General features: G+C 55.4%; 1 protein-coding gene across 3 annotated transcripts; it reads right to left on the bottom strand.

Moving 5' to 3' along the window:
- Positions 1-180: 180 nt before the first annotated feature.
- C8H3orf18 (chromosome 8 C3orf18 homolog) lies at positions 181-16,793 on the bottom strand. 3 transcript variants are annotated; one of them, XM_083155804.1, is made up of 5 exons: positions 16,450-16,793; positions 15,942-16,168; positions 15,378-15,403; positions 11,095-11,212; positions 181-1,508 (listed from the first exon to the last, which is right to left on the bottom strand). In XM_083155804.1, exons 2-5 carry the CDS (start codon positions 16,113-16,115, stop codon positions 1,428-1,430), a joined length of 399 nt encoding a protein of 132 aa, XP_083011930.1. In that variant the 5' UTR covers positions 16,116-16,168; positions 16,450-16,793; the 3' UTR covers positions 181-1,427. The 3 variants fall into 3 exon arrangements, with proteins under 3 accessions (XP_083011930.1, XP_083011928.1, XP_083011929.1); XM_083155802.1 differs by having other exon boundaries at positions 16,569-16,792; XM_083155803.1 differs by having other exon boundaries at positions 16,552-16,791.
- Positions 16,794-17,126: the final 333 nt, after the last annotated feature.

Here is a 17,126-nt window from a genome sequence, read left to right on the forward strand (position 1 = left end):
CCTCCAGCCACCTCCGCTGACAGGTTCCCACCATCGATGTAACACCTGATGGAGACCATCGATACCAGAGCAGTCAGCCACGATAATTTTTTTGTGCGTCAGCCACAGAAATTTGCAGCTTAGCCCACAAGCAGAGAGACCCTCGGCTCTTATCATGCACAAAGCAGGAAATAAGGATCGTTGGGGTTGGAGGAATTTTAATGAAGTCCTAAACAAATATGAAATATTGATTCCACCAATAAATAGAAGAGGATCCGGGGTGGCAGCCCGCCTTGCCCTTGGTCACACACCAGCCCCGCAGTGATGAAGCTTATCTTCCGTATTTTTATGTTGTGTCCAAACAGAGCAACCAACATGAAGACTCATCTGACGGGGACGTGAGAGGCTCCGTCCGTCCTGTGCACTGCTGTGGGGCCAGCGGTCACCTCAGGACAGACAGCGAGGTGTGAGCTAGCAGTATTAAGGCGTGTGCAGTGTCAGTGCGGCAGTGTCCCCTCCATGGGGAGTGCAGGGATTGTGGTCTGTGGTCAGCAAACCCCATAGGCAGCAATAATCCAGGGTTATGCAGAGTGCCAGGCAGGGTGTACTGCTGCAGAACCTTACAGTCACCAGTGAGTTATGTACGGCTGTACCACATCGTTACGTGCGCAAGGACTTGTGACTGCCCGACAATCCCATCGCTAGGTGGTCACAGTCTTTGGGAGGAAGCAGCTGTCCGGCCGTCTGCACCACGATAAGTCTTTGCTTGTCTCCTAGATCTCCGCTCTTTATTCGCTGCAATGAATCAGGCGCGGCGATTGGAACTTGTGGCACTTTGTGGGTTTCCTTGGTGACGCCGCGCTGAGAAATGCTTGTCCACCAGAGCGCAAGTGAAGAGCAACATGTCCCAAAATAAAGATAAAGGGGGAAACTGGCAATGGGACCCCCAAAGTACTCTTACTTGGGGGGGGGGGGGGGCTGAGGCAGGCGTCTTACATGTGCTGAGCCCACCCTATCAGACAGAATCCCCAGCTGCTAAAAGCTCAAATAGTTCCCAAAATAGCCAGGGGGCAGTATACAACAATGATCGCATCATGTCACAATGGAACGATGGTAGGGCGCCCAACACTGTACCATGTGACACTGTGCGGTCCCCCAGCATGTGATGCTGCGTAAGCCTCTCACGGCTGTAGGGTGCTATGTAAGGCTACAGACAGATATCAATATAGTTATGTGTCAGGGAATTGCAGCTGTATATAATAAATGGCCCTGGTCACAGGTGCAGGAGGTCACCTGTGTGTGCGGAGCACTATGACAGAGCGAGGTGACATTGCTGGTCACTCTCCTGCTTATCTCCCAGGGCACGGTGACACAGAATACATTGTGAGGCACAGTGACACTGATCCCACCCGGTGCTAGGCATCACCCAGTGTAAGGCAGAATCCACCTCAGGCGCTGATGGAGTTGGCAACGTCAGTGAAAACCAGGCGGGTGGGTCTCTGCAGCGGGCACAGGCTGGTGAGAAGGACCTAAGAATGTCAACACAGAGAGGGCAAAGGTCACACAGGGCACGGAATAGAAATAAGCAGGATCAAATACAAAGAGGCCACTTACTATGAGTTACTGAGCTGAATCCCAGGTCCCCTCTCTAGTCAGCAGAGGCGGTCATATTCAGGACTTCACCTACGTCCAGTGGGGACCATAGTTCCATGTGACAGGCCTCCAGTAATGCACGTTAACCGCTACTTACTGCACTGACCCCAGCAACACACACTGCCCGCTACGTACAGCACTGACCCCAGCAACACACACTGCCCGCTACATACAGTACTAACCCCAGCCTTCTACAGAGGACAGGCCCCAGTAACACACACTGCCCGCTACGTACAGCACTGACCCCAGCCTTCTACAGAGGACAGGCCCAGTAACACACACTGCCCGCTACAGACAGCACTGACCCCAGCAACTCACACTGCCCGCTACATACAGCACTAACCCCAGCAACACACACTGCCCGCTACATACAGTACTAACCCCAGCCTTCTACAGAGGACAAGCCCCAGTAACACACACTGCCCGCTACGTACAGCACTGACCCCAGCAACACACACTGCCCGCTACGTACAGCACTGACCCCAGCAACACACACTGCCCGCTACGTACAGCACTGACGCCAGCTACACACACTGCCCGCTACGTACAGCACTGACCCCAGCAACACACACTGCCCGCTACGTACAGCACTGACCCCAGCAACACACACTGCCCGCTACGTACAGCACTGACCCCAGCAACACACACTGCCCGCTACGTACAGCACTGACCCCAGCAACACACACTGCCCGCTACGTACAGCACTGACCCCAGCAACACACACTGCCCGCTACGTACAGCACTGACCCCAGCAACACACACTGCCCGCTACATACAGCACTAACCCCAGCCTTCTATAGAGGACAGGCCCCAGTAACACACACTGCCCGCTACAGACAGCACTGACCCCAGCAACTCACACTGCCCGCTACATACAGCACTAACCCCAGCAACTCACACTGCCCGCTACGTACAGCACTAACCCCAGCAACACACACTGCCCGCTACATACAGTACTAACCCCAGCCTTCTACAGAGGACAGGCCCCAGTAACACACACTGCCCGCTACGTACAGCACTGACCCCAGCAACACACACTGCCCGCTACGTACAGCACTGACCCCAGCAACACACACTGCCCGCTACGTACAGCACTGACCCCAGCAACACACACTGCCCGCTACGTACAGCACTGACCCCAGCAACACACACTGCCCGCTACATACAGCACTAACCCCAGCCTTCTATAGAGGACAGGCCCCAGTAACACACACTGCCCGCTACAGACAGCACTGACCCCAGCAACTCACACTGCCCGCTACGTACAGCACTAACCCCAGCAACACACACTGCCCGCTACATACAATACTAACCCCAGCCTTCTACAGAGGACAGGCCCCAGTAACACAGGCTGCCCGCTACGTACAGCACTGACCCCAGCAACTCACACTGCCCGCTACATACAGTACTAACCCCAGCCTTCTACAGAGGACAGGCCCCACTAACACACACTGCCCGCTACATACAGCACTGACCCCAGCCTTCTATAGAGGACAGGCCCCAGTAACACACGCCGACCGCTGCGTACAGAACTCACCCCAGCCTTCTATAGAGGATAGGCCACAATAACACACACTGCCGCTACGTACAGCACTGATCCCAGCCTTCTATAGAGGACAGGCCCCAGTAACACACGCTGCCCGCTACGTACAGCACTGACCCCAGCAACTCACACTGCCCGCTACATACAGCACTAACCCCAGCAACACACACTGCCCGCTACATACAGTACTAACCCCAGCCTTCTACAGAGGACAAGCCCCAGTAACACACACTGCCCGCTACGTACAGCACTGACCCCAGCAACACACACTGCCCGCTACGTACAGCACTGACCCCAGCAACACACACTGCCCGCTACGTACAGCACTGACCCCAGCAACACACACTGCCCGCTACGTACAGCACTGACCCCAGCAACACACACTGCCCGCTACGTACAGCACTGACCCCAGCAACACACACTACCCGCTACATACAGCACTAACCCCAGCCTTCTATAGAGGACAGGCCCCAGTAACACACACTGCCCGCTACAGACAGCACTGACCCCAGCAACTCACACTGCCCGCTACATACAGCACTAACCCCAGCAACTCACACTGCCCGCTACGTACAGCACTAACCCCAGCAACACACACTGCCCGCTACATACAGTACTAACCCCAGCCTTCTACAGAGGACAGGCCCCAGTAACACAGGCTGCCCGCTACGTACAGCACTGACCCCAGCAACTCACACTGCCCGCTACATACAGTACTAACCCCAGCCTTCTACAGAGGACAGGCCCCACTAACACACACTGCCCGCTACATACAGCACTGACCCCAGCCTTCTATAGAGGACAGGCCACAATAACACACGCCGCCCGCTACGTACAGCACTAATCCCAGCCTTCTACAGAGGACAGGCCCCACTAACACACACTGCCCGCTACATACAGCACTGACCCCAGCCTTCTATAGAGGACAGGCCCCAGTAACACACGCCGACCGCTGCGTACAGAACTCACCCCAGCCTTCTATAGAGGACAGGCCACAATAACACACACTGCCCGCTACGTACAGCACTGATCCCAGCCTTCTATAGAGGACAGGCCCCAGTAACACATGCTGCCCGCTACGTACAGCACTGACCCCAGCCTTCTATAGAGGACAGGCCCCAGTAACACACGCTGCCCGCTACGTACAGCACTGACCCCAGCCTTCTATAGAGGACAGGCCCCAGTAACACACGCTGCCCGCTACGTACAGCACTGACCCCAGCCTTCTATAGAGGACAGGCCCCAGTAACACACGCTGCCCGCTACGTACAGCACTGACCCCAGCCTTCTATAGAGGACAGGCCCCAGTAACACACACTGCCCGCTACATACAGTACTAACCCCAGCCTTCTATAGAGGACAGGCCCCAGTAACACACACTGCCCGCTACATACAGTACTAACCCCAGCCTTCTATAGAGGACAGGCCCCAGTAACACACACCGCCCGCTACGTACAGCACTGACCCCAGCCTTCTATAGAGGACAGGCCCCAGTAACACACACTGCCCGCTACGTACAGCACTGACCCCAGCCTTCTATAGAGGACAGGCCCCAGTAACACACGCTGCCCGCTACGTACAGCACTGACCCCAGCCTTCTATAGAGGACAGGCCCAGTAACACACGCTGCCCGCTACGTACAGCACTGACCCCAGCCTTCTATAGAGGACAGGCCCCAGTAACACACACTGCCGCTACGTACAGTACTAACCCCAGCCTTCTATAGAGGACAGGCCCCAGTAACACACACTGCCCGCTACGTACAGCACTGACCCCAGCCTTCTATAGAGGACAGGCCCCAGTAACACACGTCGCCCGCTACATACAGCACTGATCCCAGCCTTCTATAGAGGACAGGCCCAGTAACACACGCTGCCCGCTACGTACAGCACTGACCCCAGCCTTCTATAAAGGACAGGCCCCAGTAACACACACTGCCGCTACGTACAGTACTAACCCCAGCCTTCTATAGAGGACAGGCCCCAGTAACACACACTGCCCGCTACGTACAGTACTAACCCCAGCCTTCTATATAGGACAGCCCCCAGTAACACACACTGCCCGCTACGTACAGCACTGATCCCAGCCTTCTATAGAGGACAGCCCCCAGTAACACACACTGCCCGCTACGTACAGCACTGACCCCAGCCTTCTATAGAGGACAGGCCCAGTAACACAGGCTGTCCGCTACGTACAGCACTGACCCCAGCCTTCTATAGAGGACAGGCCCCAGTAACACACACTGCCCGCTACATACAGCACTGACCCCAGCAACACACACCGCCCGCTACGTACAGCACTGACCCCAGCCTTCTATAGAGGACAGGCCCCAGTAACACACGCTGCCCGCTACGTACAGCACTGACCCGAGCCTTCTATAGAGGACAGGCCCCAGTAACACACACTGCCCGCTACGTACAGCACTGACCCGAGCCTTCTATAGAGGACAGGCCCCAGTAACACACACTGTCCGCTACGTACAGCACTGACCCCAGTAACACACGCTGCCCGCTACATACAGCACTGACCCCAGCCTTCTACAGAGGACAGGCCCCAGTAACACACGCTGCCCGCTACGTACAGCACTGACCCCAGCCTTCTATAGAGGACAGGCCCCAGTAACACACGCTGCCCGCTACGTACAGCACTGACCCCAGCCTTCTATAGAGGACAGGCCCAGTAACACACGCTGCCCGCTACGTACAGCACTGACCCCAGCCTTCTATAGAGGACAGGCCCCAGTAACACACGCTGCCCGCTACGTACAGCACTGACCCCAGCCTTCTATAGAGGACAGGCCCCAGTAACACACACTGCCGCTACGTACAGTACTAACCCCAGCCTTCTATAGAGGACAGGCCCCAGTAACACACACTGTCCGCTACGTACAGCACTGACCCCAGTAACACACGCTGCCCGCTACATACAGCACTGACCCCAGCCTTCTACAGAGGACAGGCCCCAGTAACACACGCTGCCCGCTACGTACAGCACTGACCCCAGCCTTCTATAGAGGACAGGCCCCAGTAACACACGCTGCCCGCTACGTACAGCACTGACCCCAGCCTTCTATAGAGGACAGGCCCAGTAACACACGCTGCCCGCTACGTACAGCACTGACCCCAGCAACTCACACTGCCCGCTACATACAGTACTAACCCCAGCCTTCTACAGAGGACAGGCCCCACTAACACACACTGCCCGCTACATACAGCACTGACCCCAGCCTTCTATAGAGGACAGGCCCCAGTAACACACGCCGACCGCTGCGTACAGAACTCACTCCAGCCTTCTATAGAGGATAGGCCACAATAACACACACTGCCGCTACGTACAGCACTGATCCCAGCCTTCTATAGAGGACAGGCCCCAGTAACACACGCTGCCCGCTACGTACAGCACTGACCCCAGCAACTCACACTGCCCGCTACATACAGCACTAACCCCAGCAACACACACTGCCCGCTACATACAGTACTAACCCCAGCCTTCTACAGAGGACAAGCCCCAGTAACACACACTGCCCGCTACGTACAGCACTGACCCCAGCAACACACACTGCCCGCTACGTACAGCACTGACCCCAGCAACACACACTGCCCGCTACGTACAGCACTGACCCCAGCAACACACACTGCCCGCTACGTACAGCACTGACCCCAGCAACACACACTGCCCGCTACGTACAGCACTGACCCCAGCAACACACACTGCCCGCTACATACAGCACTAACCCCAGCCTTCTATAGAGGACAGGCCCCAGTAACACACACTGCCCGCTACAGACAGCACTGACCCCAGCAACTCACACTGCCCGCTACATACAGCACTAACCCCAGCAACTCACACTGCCCGCTACGTACAGCACTAACCCCAGCAACACACACTGCCCGCTACATACAGTACTAACCCCAGCCTTCTACAGAGGACAGGCCCCAGTAACACAGGCTGCCCGCTACGTACAGCACTGACCCCAGCAACTCACACTGCCCGCTACATACAGTACTAACCCCAGCCTTCTACAGAGGACAGGCCCCACTAACACACACTGCCCGCTACATACAGCACTGACCCCAGCCTTCTATAGAGGACAGGCCACAATAACAAACGCCGCCCGCTACGTACAGCACTAATCCCAGCCTTCTACAGAGGACAGGCCCCACTAACACACACTGCCCGCTACATACAGCACTGACCCCAGCCTTCTATAGAGGACAGGCCCCAGTAACACACGCCGACCGCTGCGTACAGAACTCACCCCAGCCTTCTATAGAGGACAGGCCACAATAACACACACTGCCCGCTACGTACAGCACTGATCCCAGCCTTCTATAGAGGACAGGCCCCAGTAACACATGCTGCCCGCTACGTACAGCACTGACCCCAGCCTTCTATAGAGGACAGGCCCCAGTAACACACGCTGCCCGCTGCGTACAGCACTGACCCCAGCCTTCTATAGAGGACAGGCCCCAGTAACACACGCTGCCCGCTACGTACAGCACTGACCCCAGCCTTCTATAGAGGACAGGCCCCAGTAACACACGCTGCCCGCTACGTACAGCACTGACCCCAGCCTTCTATAGAGGACAGGCCCCAGTAACACACACTGCCCGCTACATACAGTACTAACCCCAGCCTTCTATAGAGGACAGGCCCCAGTAACACACGCTGCCCGCTACGTACAGCACTGACCCCAGCCTTCTATAGAGGACAGGCCCAGTAACACACGCTGCCCGCTACGTACAGCACTGACCCCAGCCTTCTATAGAGGACAGGCCCCAGTAACACACACTGCCGCTACGTACAGTACTAACCCCAGCCTTCTATAGAGGACAGGCCCCAGTAACACACACTGCCCGCTACGTACAGCACTGACCCCAGCCTTCTATAGAGGACAGGCCCCAGTAACACACGTCGCCCGCTACATACAGCACTGATCCCAGCCTTCTATAGAGGACAGGCCCAGTAACACACGCTGCCCGCTACGTACAGCACTGACCCCAGCCTTCTATAAAGGACAGGCCCCAGTAACACACACTGCCGCTACGTACAGTACTAACCCCAGCCTTCTATAGAGGACAGGCCCCAGTAACACACACTGCCCGCTACGTACAGTACTAACCCCAGCCTTCTATATAGGACAGCCCCCAGTAACACACACTGCCCGCTACGTACAGCACTGATCCCAGCCTTCTATAGAGGACAGCCCCCAGTAACACACACTGCCCGCTACGTACAGCACTGACCCCAGCCTTCTATAGAGGACAGGCCCAGTAACACAGGCTGTCCGCTACGTACAGCACTGACCCCAGCCTTCTATAGAGGACAGGCCCCAGTAACACACACTGCCCGCTACATACAGCACTGACCCCAGCAACACACACCGCCCGCTACGTACAGCACTGACCCCAGCCTTCTATAGAGGACAGGCCCCAGTAACACACGCTGCCCGCTACGTACAGCACTGACCCGAGCCTTCTATAGAGGACAGGCCCCAGTAACACACACTGCCCGCTACGTACAGCACTGACCCAAGCCTTCTATAGAGGACAGGCCCCAGTAACACACACTGTCCGCTACGTACAGCACTGACCCCAGTAACACACGCTGCCCGCTACATACAGCACTGACCCCAGCCTTCTACAGAGGACAGGCCCCAGTAACACACGCTGCCCGCTACGTACAGCACTGACCCCAGCCTTCTATAGAGGACAGGCCCCAGTAACACACGCTGCCCGCTACGTACAGCACTGACCCCAGCCTTCTATAGAGGACAGGCCCAGTAACACACGCTGCCCGCTACGTACAGCACTGACCCCAGCCTTCTATAGAGGACAGGCCCCAGTAACACACGCTGCCCGCTACGTACAGCACTGACCCCAGCCTTCTATAGAGGACAGGCCCCAGTAACACACACTGCCGCTACGTACAGTACTAACCCCAGCCTTCTATAGAGGACAGGCCCCAGTAACACACACTGTCCGCTACGTACAGCACTGACCCCAGTAACACACGCTGCCCGCTACATACAGCACTGACCCCAGCCTTCTACAGAGGACAGGCCCCAGTAACACACGCTGCCCGCTACGTACAGCACTGACCCCAGCCTTCTATAGAGGACAGGCCCCAGTAACACACGCTGCCCGCTACGTACAGCACTGACCCCAGCCTTCTATAGAGGACAGGCCCAGTAACACACGCTGCCCGCTACGTACAGCACTGACCCCAGCCTTCTATAGAGGACAGGCCCCAGTAACACACACTGCCGCTACGTACAGCACTGACCCCAGCCTTCTATAGAGGACAGGCCCCAGTAACACACACTGCCCGCTACGTACAGTACTAACCCCAGCCTTCTATAGAGGACAGGCCCCAGTAACACACACTGCCCGCTACGTACAGTACTAACCCCAGCCTTCTATATAGGACAGCCCCCAGTAACACACACTGCCCGCTACGTACAGCACTGATCCCAGCCTTCTATAGAGGACAGCCCCCAGTAACACACACTGCCCGCTACGTACAGCACTGACCCCAGCCTTCTATAGAGGACAGGCCCAGTAACACAGGCTGTCCGCTACGTACAGCACTGACCCCAGCCTTCTATAGAGGACAGGCCCCAGTAACACACACTGCCCGCTACGTACAGCACTGACCCCAGCCTTCTATAGAGGACAGCCCCCAGTAACACACCGCCTGCTACGTACAGCACTGACCCCAGCCTTCTATAGAGGACAGGCCCAGTAACACAGGCTGCCCGCTACGTACAGCACTGACCCCAGCCTTCTATAGAGGACAGGCCCCAGTAACACACACTGCCCGCTACGTACAGCACTGACCCCAGCCTTCTATAGAGGACAGCCCCCAGTAACACACGCTGCCCGCTACGTACAGTACTAACCCCAGCCTTCTATAGAGGACAGGCCCCAGTAACACACGCTGCCCGCTACGTACAGCACTGACCCCCAGCCTTCTACAGAGGACAGGCCCCAGTAACACACACTGCCTGCTACGTACAGCACTGACCCCAGCCTTCCATAGAGGACAGGCCCCAGTAACACACACTGTCCGCTACGTACAGCACTGACCCCAGCCTTCTATAGAGGACAGGCCCCAGTAACACACGCCGCCCGCTACGTACAGCACTGACCCCAGCCTTCTATAGAGGACAGGCCCCAGTAACACACACTGCCCGCTATGTACAGCACTGACCCCAGCCTTCTATAGAGGACAGGCCCCAGTAACACACACTGTCCGCTACGTACAGCACTGACCCCAGTAACACACGCTGCCCGCTACATACAGCACTGACCCCAGCCTTCTACAGAGGACAGGCCCCAGTAACACACACACTGCCCGCTACGTACAGCACTGACCCCAGCCTTCTATAGAGGACAGGCCCCAGTAACACACACTGCCCGCTATGTACAGCACTGACCCCAGCCTTCTATAAAGGACAGGCCCCAGTAACACACACTGTCCGCTACGTACAGCACTGACCCCAGTAACACACGCTGCCCGCTACATACAGCACTGACCCCAGCCTTCTATAGAGGACAGGCCCCAGTAACACACACTGTCCGCTACGTACAGCACTGACCCCAGCCTTCTACAGAGGACAGGCCCCAGTAACACACACACTGCCCGCTACGTACAGCACTGACCCCAGCCTTCTATAGAGGACAGGCCCCAGTAACACACACTGTCCGCTACGTACAGCACTGACCCCAGCCTTCTACAGAGGACAGGCCCCAGTAACACACACTGCCCGCTACGTACAGCACTGACCCCAGCCTTCTACAGAGGACAGCCCCAGTAACACACACCGCCCGCTACGTACAGCACTAACCCCAGCCGTCTATAGAGGACAGGCCCCAGTAACACACGCCGCCCGCTACGTACAGCACAAACACAGTTACCTTTCCCTGTGGCTGTAGGTCTCGGTTTGGCTCCAACAGTTCTTGCTCCAGATCTTCCTGTTCCTCAGCGGCATCAAAGTTATACATGGGCATCAGCTGGTGGCGCAGCTTTTCCAGCCTGGAACAAAATAGAAGATGCAGCAGATATGGCGATTAATGGTTGGAAACATGGGGCTGGCCGCAGTCCATGGTAAGGCATTAACGGACATGTTGGTATGTACAGATCTCTCTATGGTTATATTCTGCCACATGGGATCAGCTACATGGACATGGCACAGAACATGCCAGGTCTAGCACTGAGCGCACAGTCCCAAGACACTCCGCCACACAGCACTGAGCGCACAATCCCAGCACACTCCGCCACACAGCACTGAGCGCACAGTCCCAAGACACTCCGCCACACAGCACTGAACGCACAATCCCAGCACACTCCGCCACACAGCACTGAGTGCACAATCCGCCACACAGCACTGAGCGCACAATCCCAGCACACTCCGCCACACAGCACTGAGCGCACAATCCGCCACACAGCACTGAGCGCACAATCCGCCACACAGCACTGAGCGCACAATCCCAGCACACTCCGCCACACAGCACTGAGCGCACAATACCTGCATACGCACTCAGCACACTCCGCCACACAGCACTGAGCACACAATCCCTGCACACGCTGCCACACAGCACTGAGCGCACAATCCCAGCACTGAGCACACAATACCTGCATACGCTGCCACACAGCACTGAGCACACAATCCCAGCACATACACAGCACTGAGCACACAATACCTGCATACGCTGCCACACAGCACTGAGCACACAATCCTAGCACACTCCGCCACACAGCACTGAGCGCACAATCCCAGCACACTCCGCCACACAGCACTGAGCGCACAATCCCAGCACACTCCACCACACAGCACTGAGCGCACAATACCTGCATACGCCTCCACACAGCACACTCCACCACAAAGCACTGCGTGCACAATCCCTACACACAGCACTGAGCACACAATACCTGCATACGCTGCCACACAGCACTGAGCACACAATCCCAGCACACTCCGCCACACAGCACTGAGCGCACAATCCCAGCACACTTCGCCTTACAGCACTGAGTGCACAATATCTGCATACGCCTCCACACAGCACTGAGCGCACAATCCCTACACACAGCACTGAGCACACAATATCTGCACACGCTGCCACACAGCACTGAGCGCACAATCCGCCACACAGCACTGAGCGCACAATCCCAGCACACTCCGCCACACGGCATTGAGCGCACAATCCCTACACACAGCACTGAGCACACAATACCTGCATACGCTGCCACACAGCACTGAGTGCACAATCCCAGCACACTCCACCACACAGCACTGAGCGCACAATACCTGCATACGCCTCCACACAACACTCAGCACACTCCGCCACACAGCACTGCGTGCACAATCCCTACACACAGCACTGAGCACACAATACCTGCATACGCTGCCACACAGCACTGAGCGCACAATCCGCCACACAGCACTGAGCGCACAATCCGCCACACAGCACTGAGCGCACAATCCCAGCACACTCCACCACACAGCACTGAGCGCACAATACCTGCATACGCCTCCACACAACACTCAGCACACTCCGCCACACAGCACTGCGTGCACAATCCCTACACACAGCACTGAGCACACAATACCTGCATACGCTGCCACACAGCACTGAGCACACAATCCCAGCACTGAGCACACAATCCCTGCACACGCTGCCACACAGCACTGAGCACACAATCCCAGCACACACACGGCTCTGAGCGCACAATCCCTGCACACTCCGCCACACGGCACTGAGCGCACAATCCTTGCACACTCCGCCACACGGCACTGAGCGCACAATCCCTGCATACGCACTCAGCACACTCCGCCACACAGCACTGAGCGCACAATCCCTGCACACTCCGCCACACGGCACTGAGCGCACAATACTTGCACACTCCGCCACACGGCACTGAGCGCACAATCCCTGCATACGCACTCAGCACACTCCGCCACACAGCACTGAGCACACAATCCCAGCACACACACGGCTCTGAGCGCACAATCCCTGCACACTCCGCCACACGGCACTGAGCGCACAATCCTTGCACACTCCGCCACACGGCACTGAGCGCACAATCCCAGCACACTCCGCCACACAGCACTGAGCGCACAATACCTGCATACGCACTCAGCACACTCCGCCACACAGCACTGAGCGCACAATCCCAGCACACTCCGCCACACAGCACTGAGCGCACAATCCCAGCACACTCCGCCACACAGCACTGAGCACACAATCCCAGCACACACACGGCTCTGAGCGCACAATCCCTGCACACTCCACCACACGGCACTGAACTCACAATCCCAGCACACACCGCCACACAGCACTGAGCTATGGATAAGCTACAAGCTGAATGCTCCTAAAGCCCTGTACACATGCATCGATTCTTCCAGATTTTCTATTCGATTTTGCTTATAGAAGCAAAATCGAATCGAATCCTAAATGTAATCGAATGGTTTTTGTGTCACTTTCGATTCGATGCGCGCTCCCGATTTCACAAAATCAAACAGAAAAATCTGCTGTGCTGCCAAGGAAATATCGAATTCGATCTAGTAAATCTAATGTCTACAATGTACCATGAATGAATATCGAATTTGATATCTAATGCAAAGGTACAGATCTAATGCCAAATCGAATGGAAAGATCTAATGCCAGATCTAATAGAAAATCTAATCTAACATCGAATCAAAAGCAAATCGATTTGTGTGTACAGATCTATACATGTAATAAATGTATGTGCAGGAGTCACCGGATCTGTATCAGATCACAATGTGATGTACTGTGTGTTACAGACACACACACACACACAGTAATAATAAAGTGCACTTTAGGAGACGGTAGTGAGGGACTTGAAGAAGGTCGCAGACTGAACGTCGGCCCATGTCATACTGTCATGCACATGGCACTTTGTTAAATTGGTATGTTTGGTTAAAACTCTATTCTAGAAACAAGACTAGTGAGTGCCCTCATTATATATAACAGACACACTTTCTCCCCCCTGTGCTGTAACCATTAGCACACAGAACATACAGATTACTAATGACACTGAAACATCCCATAATAAGAGAATTCAAAGCGAAGAATAATTAGTAATAAATGAGAGCAGGTCACTGTCTGATAAATGGGACAAGCGGCACAGTGCGAGTCTGCAAAGTGTCCTGTTATGGAGAGCTAATAGCGTGCGTGTGTGTGTGGGGGGGGGGGGGGGGGGTGTACCTGTAAACTGAACACAGCAAGAGGAGTTGGATGCTCAGGGGGAAATTTACTAAGATGTGTATTCTACTTCACATGTGATGTTGCTATGGGCAACCAATCAGATCCGGTCTACTATCTTATAGATCAGGCATTCCCACCCACGGTCCTCAAGGCACACCAACAGTGCAGGTTTTAGTGATATCCAGGCTTCAGCACAGATGGTTTAATCAGAATCACTCAGGTACTAATTAAGCAGGGTTGCCGACCCTCCCGGAATTTCCGGGAGTCTCCCGAAAATCGGGTACCCCCTCCCGGCCCCCGGAAGGGTGGGCAACCCTCCCGGATATAGGGGGGACCCCCGCTGACCCCCGGATCGCGGCATTAAAATGCCGCAATCCTCGGGTCTCAGAGGAGGGGGCGGAGCTAAAACGGCACAATCGCGTCATTTTAGCCCCGCCCCCTCAATGGAGATCCCTGAATTTGCTGCTTTTAACAGTATGGGGGCGGGGCTTAGAGATGTCACTCGTAAGCCCCGCCCCCTGAGCGGCTGCTGAAACTCTCCTCTCCGGGCTTCTCCCGGAGAGGAGAATGTTAAAGTCGGCAACCCTGTAATTAAGTCACCTGTGCTCAAGCCTGGATATCACTAAAACCTGCACTGTTGGTGTGCCTTGAGGACCATGATTGGGAATGCCTGTTATAGAGGGTGCTAAATAAATAAGTAGATTCTGATTGGTTGCCTATAGCAACATCACATGTGCAGTAGAATACACATTGTTTATTTTAGGTATATTTATTGGGTTTTTGTCAGAGAGAAAAAAACATCACAGATCAAACATCAAACATCGGAGAATGTTACAAACATGTCATATTTGGTTCCTGAGAAACACAAGAAGGCAGCGGATACAGGACAGAGGCAGGCACAGAGAGGGGACAGGCACAGAGAGGGGACAGGCACAGAGAGGGGACAGGCACAGAGAGGGGACAGAGCTCACCTCTTCTGCTTTCTGATGTACAGAACCTGGAGAGACATAGGAACGAGAGAAAGAGAGAGAATGAGACAGACAGGGACGTGAAAAGGAAATAGACTGAAAATGAGATCAATAGACTGAGCCAGAATCACATCTACATCAGGTTATCTGCAATGTATAGGTTGCGTATATATCTGCAGGTGCGTTATAGGCAGGCCCGTGCAGCTGGCGGGGGCGTTACACGGAGGCGGGCCCATGCAGCCGGCGGGGGCGTTACACGGAGGAGGGCCCGGGCATCCGGCAGGGGCATTACACAGAGGAGGGCCCATGCAGCCGGTGGGGGCATTACAAGGAGGCGGGCCCGGGTATCCGGCGGGGGCGTTACACGCAGGCGGGCCTGTGCAGCGGGCACAGCGTACTGAGAGGAGGCTGACCGTTATGGCCCTAAACCAATATCTAATACCCATAACAATGCAGAGTAGCAATGTACCAGGAGCCAGTAACATCTCTGAGGCGCCAGTTACTAATACTCCCACAGAGTGACTATAGTGGTACATTGTGTAGCTATCAAACATCAGGGGCACCCACCATTGCCACAGCGAGTCCGATCACAGTCACGATACCAAGGGAGAGAAGCCAGGTGCTCATAGTGGATGCCCCACCGGTATCTACCCCTTTAGTGCCATTGTAGGTTGATGTAGTAGTGGCCGGTTCCACGGTGACCCCCACATACAGCGGGGAGGGGACACTGCGATCGCTCATGATTGTGTGGTCACCAGGATCCAGGACACCGCGTGACACATACCGAAGACTACCTGTGGGCAGAGAGACCAGCGATGCACATTACTGTATATAACAGCACATCCCATGTCCCCAGTACCTGTCCTGGCTACTAGGTCTGATGACATCATCTACATGTATTACAGCTGTTCGGTGCACCTGTCTACAGGACAATCTGGGAGCCCCCTTCATGTCATTTTCACACAAGTCCCGCAGTCCGAACCATACCGGCTATTTCCCAATCCCATCTTCTGACCACATGCCAAGACTATGCTACACATATGTAATATGGGATAACATGCAATGCCCTCCTCACCACATGTGTCAATCCATCCATATCACTCTGCCAACCAGCAGTGTCTCTCACAGTCATCCATGGCATGCTGGGATTTGTAGTACCACAACAGGCAGCCAGTACCTGACTCACTGCCTCACCTGTGGTTCTGCCCATCGGCTGCAGGAGCCCCTGAGGTACCAGAGCTGCTTTATCTGCCCCAGGGCCGGGGATTTGCCCAGGCAGCGGACTCCCAATGATTAGGGTCCCTCCTGTGGTGCTTGGATGCTTGGCCACACCACTAATGTCATCGTTCCTCGATGTGATTGGTTCCCATTGCAGTCACTCACCAGCCACAGGGGCGGTAAGATAGCGCCCGATGAGTCATCACACCTCTGCGCATGCAGTACGCATGACTCCCGTGCCGGAGCCATTTTGTAAGCGTCAGGTGCCGGCGTCGCAAGGATAGTGGTCTTCACCAGAATGCACTGCGCACATCTGCACATATGGGCCTATGGTAAAGACACTTTTTTCACCTGTTCATAGCAATAGTCTATCCCCAAGCAGAAGGCAGAACGCCTTCTGCTTGGGGATAGACTTCTGCTTGGGGATAGACAATTGCTATGAACAGGTGAAGAAAGTGTCTTTCCCATAGGCCCATATGTGCAGAGGCGCGCAGTGCATTCTGGTGAAGACCACTATCCTTGCGACGCCTGCAC

This window comes from Crinia signifera, chromosome 8, assembly GCF_055691185.1.
Source record: "Crinia signifera chromosome 8, ASM5569118v1, whole genome shotgun sequence".
NCBI classification, from domain to species: Eukaryota; Metazoa; Chordata; class Amphibia; order Anura; family Myobatrachidae; genus Crinia; species Crinia signifera.